This window comes from Homarus americanus, unplaced genomic scaffold, assembly GCF_018991925.1.
Source record: "Homarus americanus isolate GMGI-L3 unplaced genomic scaffold, GMGI_Hamer_2.0 scaffold40248, whole genome shotgun sequence".
Taxonomy (NCBI): Eukaryota; Metazoa; Arthropoda; class Malacostraca; order Decapoda; family Nephropidae; genus Homarus; species Homarus americanus.
In genome coordinates, this window is record NW_024712526.1 from 5,972,129 (window position 1) to 5,984,730 (window position 12,602).

The window sequence follows — 12,602 nt, forward strand, 5'->3', positions numbered from 1 at the left end:
CCAAACTAACCAAACCTAATGTAACATAACCAATTCCCAGAATAACAGAAACTAAAATAAAACCTTTTTTTTTTTGCTTATTCTGATAATGTTTTAGTGCAAACGTGGCACAGTAGTCTTACTTACTGCACAGGAGGAGGAACAACAATATGACAATGTTACGCCTATATAATTTTTCATTTTCTATGATTCTCAGTATACTAAAGAAAACGAAATTGTCATTTAAATCCACTATATTAAGGTTTTGTAATACATTTCTGCGAAATCTGATGACATCTTATTGTTTATTATTATATTTTTAATAGTTATGAAAAATTGGAACATATGTATTTAACGGCGGTAATACTGCACCATAAATTAAATACTTTTACAAGAATTCTAGAAGATTCTGGAAACAGCTGTGTGGCAGCACTCTCTGGGAGGACGGAATGTTCTAGAACATTCTGAACCTTCTCGATAACACGAAGTAACTCTTGAGTCACAGATAAAAGAAAACTGAAATAGTTTAGGGTAACTTCATATTACAGTAATATAACTTAGAACTACAAAATCAAGGTCCAAATCATTGGCAAAGCTTTGAAACAATAATATTGGTATTGCGATAAGGTGGGGGGAGGGGGGGGGCCTCTCGCTGTTGTCTCCCGTGTTTTGATTCCCTGGTTCAGAACAGACGTGAGAAGGGTGATATTCAGTGAGCGCCTATCAAATATCGCAGATTTCTTCGATTTCCTCCTGTATTAACAGTAGATAAAGGTTGTAACAAAATAACATAGAATTGACTGACTGAACGGCAAAGTCAGTAGAAAAAATGAAAGAATGTATAGCTTTCCTGAACTGTTAACATGATCATTATTACTTACAGTACTTCTGTTGTTTGCCTTGGAAAATGAAGAGAACCTGTCAGTCTCATCCACCCATTGGGGATATTATGTCAACAACGAGATCAATAATACGAATGAACGAACATGTAAAATTGGCAATTTGGTATTTGTACAAATTTAACAAACCAACTGTGGGTACCTGACGTTGTTGCCTGTGTTTGTTGTTTCAGCTGTTAAAAATTGCGGTCGTGCACACAGGGCCTATGAAGTGTGTACTTTTTTTTTTATGGGGATTAGCCCACCCGGGCACAGGTCACTGGCCCACGTACATGTAGATATCTTGTAGCGTACTGTATGTGGCCAGTAGTCAATTCTCTTTAATTGTCTATTGTCCCTTTGTATGGGCACACAAACGTACGTACATGTAGATATCTCACACTCAGGAATGAGGTAGAATAGAAACTCATAATGCGTTTTCTGTATATATATTGTTGTACAGAGTAGTGCTAAGGAGTTACTAGGTGAGGTGTAGCTTGCTCAGAGTTCCTGTAGGGCGAGGAGCTCTCTGAGGAAGCTGGGTGGTGAGGTGCTGGAGAGAGATCTTGCTGTTTATGGCAAAGTGTGGCAGGTCTCTAATAATGTCAAGTGCCAGGCCTGTCACTAGGAGGAGGGATATCTGGTCAGGGAGGGAAGAGGTGTTGGTAAAGGCTGGGGACCTGTAGGAGGAGGTCATAGGGCAAGTGAGGATGTGGTGAAAGAGGGTGTGAGAGTCGGTTGACCACAAAGTTTACAAACAGTGCGGCCAGGCTCAGGGATGCCAATGTACTAGGCGTGGCGAAGTACAGTGGAGGTGATATGGTGTGGTGGGGCAGGAACAGTAGGGGTGGAGGGAGGCACATAGGCATTGACAACATTGAGGGACACACCTTTTAGTGTAATTGTGATGGTGTGTGCGTCGACATGTCGGTGGGGTACGCTGTAGAGAGGTCTTGCAGGTCCAGTAGGTCAGAGTAGAATGGTCTCCCTGGCCAGCCACGCCCGTATTTATGCAATTCTGCCAACTCAGGAATCGAGGCGAGCGTAGCGCGGGAGCCTCTCCTGGAGTTGCTACGTGTGCGTCCGCACTGGGGAGTACAACTTTGGAGCTTCTAAACTTGGAAAAGCGAGACCGAACTCTCTGACCCTCTCTCACCATGAACGGTTACGAGTTTGACAACGTGGCGCGGATACGCCGACCTGCCCCAAGAAATTAAACCTCCTAGTTCTCAAGAAGTTCTTTAAAACTAATGGGATCATGGGGGTCACCACGGTGGAACGACTGAAGCTCCATGGTGACATCAAGATCACCTTCGCCGAGAAGGGTATGCCCGTACAGCTCGCGGAGATCCCCGACATCAACGGCATCCCAATAAAAATGATTGCCTACAAATGGGACAACCTGAAGCTGGGAGTAATCTACCACGCCGAAATTGCCCACGTGGACCAAGCAGAGCTGAGTGAACTCCTCAAGGGACAACTCCAAGTTGTCAAGAAGCTGTCCGACACCACAGCCCTCATCGGACACCATACAACCCTTCCCAAGGAGGCTCAACTGGCATGGGTAATTGTGCCAGTCAAGCCCTACTGCAGACCGAAACGCTGCTACAAATGTCAGCACTACGGTCACACTGTCAACACGTGTGAGGCGCAGGAGGACACCTGCTCCCTGTGCGGCAGCCACGGACACCGCTACACCGTCTGCCCTAACACTGAAAAAATGCGCTGCCTGTGGCGGCCCACATTCCTCCGCCGATTGGACCTGCCCCAAATGGAAGGAGGAATGCAGGATAGCCAAGGCACGACTTGACAAGAAACTGAGCTACAAAGAGGCCCTCCTTGCTGTACGTGCCCAAGACAAGAAAAAACCAGAAGAAAAAAAATCAAGAAAAGTAAACCCAAGAAAAGGCACGCCACAAAGAATAAAGCATGGCGAAATTTACCTCCAGGATTATTATAAGATATTGGCGAGTAGGGTTAAAACCGAGATAAGGAAAGCCAAGAGGAATAATGAGGTAAGGATAGCAAGGGAGGCGAAGACAAACCCCAAAGGATTCTACCAAATGTATCAAACTAAAACATGAGAAAAGATTGGACCAATACGGTCAGATACCGGCGAGCTCACTGATAACGACGGAGAAATGAGCAATAATTTGAATAAATATTTTTCAACAGTTTTCACCACTGAAAATGTAAACGTGATACCCGAGGCACCGACTCTATTCAGACATAGTGAAGAAAACAAATTAAGCGAGATAGTAGTGACTAGTAACGATGTTAGTAAGCAAATAGACAAACTAAAGCCTAATAAGTCACCTGGTCCGGAAGAGATATTTGCCAGAGTATTAAAGGAATGTAAGGAAGAGCTTAGTATGCCCTTAACAAAGTTGTTTAACATGTCCTTAAAAACAGGTGTAGTACCAGAATCCTGGAGGATAGCGAATGTAATACCGATTTTCAAGAAGGGGGATAGATCACTATCCTCTAACTACCGCCCAATCAGTCTAATATCAATAGTAGGCAAATTACTGGAAGCAATCATTTCAAACTCTATACGAAATCACCTGGAGAAGCACCAATTGATCAATGATTCCCAGCATGGCTTCACAAGAGGACGTTCTTGTCTAACTAATCTATTAACATTCTTTTCATCAGTTTTTGAATGGGTGGACGAGGGGCACAATTATGATGTGATATATTTCGACTTTAGCAAAGCCTTCGACAGAGTCCCCCACGAAAGACTAATTAGAAAGGTAGAAGCACATGGCATCAAAGGTAACATCCTTAAATGGATTAGGGCATAGGGCGTGGTTACAGGACAGGAAACAGCGAGTGAACATTGACGGCACTAAGTCCCATTGGAGCAACGCCACAAGTGGAGTTCCCCAAGGCTCAGTACTTGGACCATTATTATTTACTATGTACATAAACGACATAGATATCGGCATAGACAGCAACATAAGTAAATTTGCTGATGACACTAAAATAGGACGTGTTATTAAATCTGACGAGGACTCCGCAAAACTACAGGAAGATCTAAACAAATTTTTCGAATGGTCTGAAAAATGGCAGATGAAATTCAACGTGGACAAATGTAAAGTACTCAGTATAGGAGATGTAAACAGGGAAACCAGATACCAGATGAACAACGATGCCATAGAGAAATCCGACTGCGAGAGAGATTTAGGAGTAATGATAAGTAGGAACCTTAAGCCAAGTAAACAATGTGTTTTTGCTCGTAACAAGGCTAATAAAGTACTTGGGTTCACACAAAGGAGTGTTAGTTACAAGACTAGCGAGGTCATCCTAAAACTGTATCTTGCGCTTGTGAGACCGCACCTGGATTACGCAGTTCAGTTCTGGTCACCGTATTACAGGATGGATATAGAATCATTGGAAAGAATTCAGAGGAGAATGACAAGACTAATCCCGGGCATTAGGAACCTTGAGTATAGAGACAGGTTAAAGCATCTTAATTTGCACTCCCTCGAGAGACGTAGAGCGAGGGGCGACCTGATAGAGGTGTATAAGTGGAAGTCAGGGCTAAACAAAGGGGACATTACAAAGGTACTCAAACTATCCAACCAGGAGCGAACTCGTAACAATGGTTTTTCTTTAGACAAATTTAGATTTAGGCGTGAAATAGGTAAACACTGGTTTGGAAACAGAGTAGTGGATGAATGGAACAAGTTACCAAATATCATCATTAACTCGAATACGCTGAATAGCTTCAAACATAGGTTGGATGCTTATATGAGCGATAGGGGTTGGGTGTAAACGGGACTGCCCAGTATGGGCCAATAGGCCCGCTGCAGTTTCCTCCATTCTTATGTTCTTAACACCACGAGGCCCCAGGAGCAGAAGCCCACGTCGTCAACCTCACCGTCACCGACTTCATCCACACTTACGAAAACCTAAGACACGATGAAGACGAAGAACAAGACCCAAACACGAATGAATGGACACTTCAAGAGAGCAAGAGGAGGAGGAGAGTAAGAAGAAAATCAACTTCAAGCTAACAAGAATACCAAGACAGAAGACCAAGACATTTCGTCCAAACAAGAAAACAACACAATCAAGCCGACCAAGTACTGAGAAACCATTGCCCAACCCAACATGCACCTCACGCTTGACCTGACGCTCACCTGACTCTGTCCTGCCGCGTCCAGGCGAGTTGCTGCTGCCTCCAACTTAAACCCCCTCACGCAAGCGGTGTTTAGCCACGGCACCTTTCTCTCCTTCTAAAATGCATTACAGGAGGATCTAAATAAATTGCAGGGGTGGTCTGAAAAATGGCAAATGAAATTCAACACCAGCAAGTGCAACGTACTTAATATTGGAAGAACAAATACTGTCAATGTATACAGCCTTCACAACATCAACCTAGAGAAGTCGACTTGTGAAAGAGACCTAGGGGTACTTGTAAGCCCGGACCTACGGCCTAGAAAACAGTGCGTTAATGTTCGAAATAAGGCAAACAGAGTATTGGGTTTTATATCTAGAAGTGTAAGAAATAAGAGTGCAGAGGGTTTATTGCAACTTTATCTTGCGCTAGTTAGGCCGCACCTCGATTATGCGGTTCAGTTCTCGTGCCCTTATTATAGAATGGATATCAATTTATTAGAGTCGGTGCAGCGAAGAATGACGAAAATGATTCCGGGACTTAGAAACCTTCCATATCAGGATAGGTTAAAGAAACTAAACTTGCATTCCCTAGAAAGACGAAGAGTGCGGGGAGATATGATAGAAGTATTTAAGTGGGTGAAAGAAATCAATAAAGGTGATATAGATAAAATTCTTATAATATCTGAGCAGGATAGGACTTGGAACAACGGATTTAAGTTGGATAAGTTTAGGTTTAGGAAGGAGATAGGAAGGAACTGGTTTACAGATAGGGTGGTGGACGAGTGGAACAAGCTTAGCAACTTTGTAGTAAGTGCTGGAACGCTGGAAAGTTTCAAAAGGAGGCTGGATAGATTCATGGATGATAGAGAGTGGTAGTAACTCTCGACAGGAGCTGCCATGCACAGGCCAACCGGCCTATTGCAGACTCCTTATTTTCTTATGTTCTTCTGTTCTTATCCTTCCCCTGATCCTCCTTCCCCCCTGTCACTAGCATTTAAGTCAAGTCAAGCTGTACGCTGATTGGCAGGAGCTATGTCGTCAGTTGTAGGGGAGAGGATCCACTGCAGTATCGCTTCTCACTGCCACGCAGGACAGAGGTTCATACACAAAGAAACACATCATATTCATTAGCAGTATATATAGGTCAGAGTCGTGTGGGTGATGTCCCTTTTCGCTGCCATGCAAGACAGTGGTTCATATACATTGGACATCATATTCTAATTGAAGACTGATCAGTTTGGGCTCGTAAATTTGGGATAAACAGCAAGCAATTGTGTGTAAATGAGGCAGAAAGTCAGGTCAGCAACCTGGGACTTGGTCACAATTTTCGTGATGCCATATAGCTGCAGGGTCTACCATTAGACAACACATTATGCTTCCAATATCTTCCCAAGCAGTAGTACCTCCCTGTGTGGGGCAGTTGTTTGATAAGTGTCGGGCCCAAAGTAAGCTTATCTGGGCTCGGCATGCACAAGGGTGAGGGGGGCACTTTAACGTGGAGGGGTTAACCACCCGGCACCCACCCCTAGTATAAAGTTCTTGAGCATTATTGGGGTTACTTTCATTAAGCATACCAAATTTCGGAACAACCTTATCAGTGTGCGGTTTTGGAAGAGACTGTCTTGAATTCTTGATGACACCATCTGTAACCGCCAATCAGGCGTTTAAAGGAATATTCAGGCTCGTGACGTTGAACTCGAACATTATAATTCGGTCAAACCTGTTGGATACAATTCCTTTTAGTATTTCACATAAATCATACATAGGCAATCACATAAATGTCTAATCCAATATATATTTACATAACAATCATAGCTATGTAATCAGTCTAATCTTAACACTTACAATGAGTACTTAATTTTCCATATTTTTATGTCGTCACAATGATAATCGATGCAATGGACACAGTCTACCTGTGTACACAATAAGTACCAGTTAACTTACGTGTTGAAAGTCTCAAAGGAAACCAGGTTAGGTGCTGCCTCTGTGATCTGAATGACGACAGAGGAACCAGGTTAGGTGTTGCCTCTGAGGTGTGAATAACTACAGAGGAACCAGGTTAGGTGTTGCCTCTGTGGTCTGAATAGCTACAGTGCCTATACCCTGCTGTCGTCTCCCCAACCCTCTCTCGATGGGCAAGGCTGAGTCAGGTGAATATAATTTTACATAAACAAAACTCCCCTTACACACTCCGACCTCCTCTGGGCCTCTCATCTCCACCATGTCAATACTCTACAGTCTACACACTGTATACGGGCCGGCACACTCAATGAACATGACATGACTTACAGCCTAACATAATATTTGTTTATGTGTCATCCTACTCATTACTGCTTGCGGTAACACCATCTGTCGTCTAATGTCACGGGGTGCCATCATGACAGTGTTCCTAAGAGACTCACAGGATGGTCGACATCCTCAAGTGATGATGACGTTAGTCCTCGTTTTGGGAGGAGGATGCCTTTACTGTATTATCATTTAATTATATAATCCCATTTAATTATAACTCTTTAGAAGTGTACAGGAAGGAACACCTATACTTATTAAATACACTGTTACTCAGTAGTCAGTAAACACCTTTGTTAGGTTCGTCCGTAAAGGTGCACCTCCACAAAGACAAGCAAAGGACAAACAGCCACCTCTTGCTCTTTTGAAGTATAAATTGGACAACTTCAAAAGCTCTCGTCTTTCTTAGTAGCCCTTCTACGCACCTTTTAATAGATATTTCTATGGGTCGTAATTCGTAAATTGCAAGGTAAATTAGTATCCCTTGAACAATGGTCTGGTTTGGTTCAGGAGACAGTCCATCTGCAAAAAGTGTACCAACTCTTCTAGGGACCATAATTTGTTTCCAAAACCATCTTAAATTAATGTTGTCATCCATTTAATCTAAAGAGTCTGTAAGGAAAATGAAGAAACTTTTAAAGATATTTTTGGTAGTTTACCATTTCTCTAAAGATTGAAATACTGTACATTCAATTTTAAAATCACCTAAAACTACAAATGAATCACGTATTTCTACCTGTACTATAAAAGGTAACGGTTCACCATATTGAAAATCATTTTTTTAGTTAGTCCACTGAATAGTGTTGGAAGACTTGACTCAAGAATATAAAGTGTAGTAATAGGTATCCTGGCCCCCTGGGCTTTGCGCTGCCAGATGGAGTCTTGTGCGGCGATGAAGGTCAAATTGTACCTTATTTAGTTTTGGGGTAAAATAAATGGTATTTCATACTATTCGGCTTAATTTTCAGTTAGAATATGTGAGCTGTCTTTTAATATATGTGCAAAAACGACTCCAAATGGTTAATGTGGATATCACAAATTAGCTCTAGCCTTATACAGTATAAACAATTAATTCAGGATGATTAACGTTGCAGTGTTCTTTATAACTGACAGTCAAGTAAGCGGATACAGTATACATCTCATCCCTATTGACTATTTAGTTGTAGAGCATTATGTTGTACACCTAATTATAATGATAGTTGTGCAGTATAACTTATCTCCGGACGACAATAGATATTTTCTTTTGTTGGGTACATGTCGACGGATGAAAACGTTTCAGGGAATGGAGAAGCTAGATATGGGCATATGACAAATATAGATGATATACACGAGCAACGTGGTAGTATGGATACAGAGAATTTCATTACACTGAATTAGTGCCATTGGTATAATTAATCAATGTGAATTACAGGTGCAACAGTGACCAGAGATGCGTGAATGTGGACATGAGCCAATGCCATATGTTATTTTTCATATGCACCGTATCACCATTAATAGTTATAAATTCAACATTATGTTCCTAAAATACCTGAGACTATAAATCAGTTTGAAATAACATATTCTCAACACATAAATGAATGGAAATAAGTATTGCTGACACAATGGGTAAATATTTAGAGGGAATTACTGACGTAATGTTGGGCGGCTCTGCGCGTGCGCCACACAGACACAGTCACAGGAGGAACTAAAACGTGTGTAAACAAAGCTCAGTGTCAGGAGCTATTTCAGCAAAAAATAAAGTTTTGTTACACTAATTCCTAGTTATGCATGCGATAGAAGGATCAGGAAATGTGCCTGCGTTTCTCACGAAGTTATGGAGACTTGTAGACGACGCGAAGACAAATGATTTGATCAGTTGGACACAGGTGAGTTGCATGGATCACAGACTAAGTTTGTTGTGTTACCGCTGCTGTCACCTGCCCTGCTCTATTGTCCACTTATCACGTGTTTAACGCTCTGTTTTTGACACCTTTGCAACATTAACTGTATGGCACCCTTTCAACTATTTTAGCGAACATTCGCAGTGTTTAGTTAGCCACGAGAACTGTCATTTGAGTTGTAAATAGTCTTTAACTTTTCTTACCATAATAATTCGGGTAACACATAATAATGTGAGCATCACCAAACTAACAGTGTTGGGAGTTTTGTTTATAAAAAATAGTGCTTAAATGTTCCTGTATCTGATTTATCCAGTGTGGGAGCTGCAAAAATGATATTGATTATAAAAGTACTGTAGAAATGGTAAGTAGGTTTTGGCCTTTGTATGGTAATAATTTACAACATTGTTTTGGTATTATTTCACTTGTTGCCACAAAACGAATCTCGAGAATTTTATAGTTGCAATCGGTAATTTTGACAATTTTCAGACACTTTTCCTCAATGGCATTTCTGGCACTAATTATATTTAAGCGAGATATTTAACATTTTATTATGGATGTTCGTAAGCGGCGGTACACACCCAGAACATCGAACGACTGTGGAGGCCGGTAAGTTAGGTTAGATTCAAAACCTTTTCCGATGGTTATTGATGTGTTTTGAACACATTTTACCTTGGTTTTTATCACAAATCTCAAGGTTCTGAGATGGGAGGGGGCCTTATCTCAGAAATTATTGATTTGCGTCTGTAATGAAGGTCAAATACGTTCATAACATATTAAAAGCCATCGGAAAAACAGTTTCAACTTCGATATCGTATAGTGGCAACAAGTGAAAATTTACCATTGTTCTTTTAGGAGCTACGTTGGTTATTATTTAGAAGTTGCCAAACACGGAACTATATTGATTCTTATCGAGGGAATTAGAAAAAAAATGCAATTGCATTTTTGTAGGAAATTTATAGTTGTTGAGTTATTTGGACTTTTATATCTCCCTTACATATAGTAAAAATTTACTGTTTTCTTATTACCCAGCCAATCAGCAGAAGTTTATGACACTTAATATTTGGATAAAATTTTAGTTTCGGTCATCCCTGTTTTTAGATATCCAACCTAACCTAGCTACAGAACCCAGGAACTATAGCTAACCAAAACGGGGGTGCTTCGCCTTCAAAATCCCCCCTTTCTGGTGGGGGTTAAATTCCTAAAATTCCCCGGATGACTGAAGCTAAAATAATGCCGATATTTGGGAGCCAATTGGCAGACGACTTGTGAACGTGCACAAGCTCTAATGTTTGAAATGGGTGGTTGCAGGATAGCGTTTGTCTGTGAAGGTTCCTCCTTGGCGATTTGGTGTGTATTTCAGTGAGTTTTTGAGAACAAAGCCGCAGCTGTTCAAATCTTAAGGGCTCATAGTGTTTTCCCTTCTTCAGTCAAGTTTTCAAGGGGTGATTCAGACTTTCAGTATTGTGAAGATTGGCATACTAGGTACTGTATTGCAGTAAGCTCCAGGGGGAGGGGGGCTAGGAGGTTAGGTCAGGTCCTTCTGGTTTCTCAGGTTAAGAGGTTTTGTTTTGTCATTTTTTTTCCTGCATGTTTTTACCCCATAATTTCCCTCTGCTTTGTGCAACCAATATTGTTGGTAGGTGTGGGGTGGTCATCTCCATAACTAACTACTCATTTCTGATGGAAATGAATGTCAGATTCATATGAAACACAATAAAATATACTATAAATACAGTGGATATTTTGCCGTGACCGGCTTAGTTCCTGCTAATGCTATTTTACCGTGATTGTGCGTTGATTGGCAAATAAAATCAAAACGAAAATGCACAGAACCTATTAGAACCTTACCTAACTTCCTAACCTGTGCGAGTAACACAGGGCACTGATCCTAATTAATATGATCCATGATTTTACTTATTTCTATTGTTTTAGAAAAGTACTGGTATTGGGATAGAGTTAGTTCAGTGGTTCTCAACATGGGGGCCACGGCCCCCAAGGGAGCCAAACGACAAATGTTTAGGGGAGCCACGGCGAGCTGTTATAAATTGTACGTTTCCAAATAATGTTGGGAATCTGAATTAAACAAAACTTGTATTACTTATTTTGACTTGGCAGAAGAGATCTCTGACTGTATTCTGGTGCTCAATGTATCAGTCATATCCAAAATTTAGGGAGATTGCACCTCGAGTCCTCTTGCCTTTTTCAACTACCTATTTATATGAATCTTGTTTCTCCACCCTTCTACATATAAAGAGTAAAAGCAGGAACCGACTGGATGTGGACCCAGACATGAGATATGCGTTGTCAGTGACACAACCTCGGGATCAGTCACCTGACTGAAAGGAAATAATGTCAGCCTTCCCATTGAGCTGTGACAAAATATGCAGAGGTCATATGAACTTTTTCCCAACCAAATGAAAGTTTGCTGTGAGGCTTGTCTAGTAGTCACTCTAGCCTAGTGACGTCAGTTATGTAAATCATGTAAGCCTTATCAAAATATAAGATAATGATGATTGTCAACTTTGAAATAAAATAAGGGTATTCTCTTCATCTGCATTTTATTTTTCAACATTACTTGTGGGGGGGGGGGTTGGGAGAAGAATGAAGGAGGCCACGAGGATGTTGAAAATTCCTCAAGGGGGGGATGGAGTGAAAAAGGTTGAGAACCACTGGGTTAGTTTGATGAGTGTGTAGTGGACACTCCCCTACAACTGCCACTGCAGCGAATTTCTCTGCCAAGCCTAGCTGCCTGGACTGCGCGGGGGTCGGCCAACAGCCTCACCGTGAAGGGATTCTACTCAGTGCTCTCAAACAGACAAAACCTCCTCTCAACAAGCTCCTCACCACACAGCAACTCCCTAGCACTGCATTGTATATAATATATACAGTATATATAGAAAATGCCAGTACAGTAGCTGAGTTTCCCTTCTCACCTCCATCCTAGTGCGATCCAACATCACGTTAACCCCACAAGTTGATTGGTTGAGTAATTGATAGGTTTATACTGTAGATAGATAGATAGGCATTTTGCATATAGACAACATAGCATATACAGTACAAAAATGACAAGTACTGTATGAATTTTCAGAATGGCCGGAGCTTCATCATTCAGAACCAAGCCAAGTTTGCCCGGGATTTGCTGCCACAGTACTATAAGCACAACAACATGGCAAGTTTTGTCAGGCAACTTAATATGTGTAAGTAACATTTCTTGTTATTGATATACAGTATACCATATATTATATTTAAAGGGATCTTATAACATTAAGATATATTTTGATCTAGTGAGTAAGGTACAGGTATTACTGGTAATCTCACTTGCAGATAGGGACTGTCATGATGGAACTGAATGTCCATTGAATTGTCCATTTCATTTTCCCTTTATCCATGTATTTTTCTCAAGGGTCATTGGCAAAGAATTGGGACATTCTTTCGGGAAACTTTCCTTATCTTT

The 12,602-nt window shown here is 41.2% G+C and overlaps 1 protein-coding gene across 5 annotated transcripts in view; it reads left to right on the top strand.

The window, feature by feature from the left end:
• Positions 1-8,941: 8,941 nt before the first annotated feature.
• Positions 8,942-12,602, top strand: part of LOC121861409 (heat shock factor protein-like) — a 29,578-nt gene continuing 25,917 nt past the window's right edge. For all 5 annotated transcript variants that reach the window (XM_042359097.1, XM_042359107.1, XM_042359116.1 and 2 more), the window contains exons 1-2: positions 8,942-9,133; positions 12,237-12,345. In XM_042359097.1, coding sequence (XP_042215031.1) covers positions 9,032-9,133; positions 12,237-12,345 — 211 coding nt within the window. In that variant the 5' untranslated portion in view covers positions 8,942-9,031. The remainder of the gene's footprint in view (positions 9,134-12,236; positions 12,346-12,602) is intronic.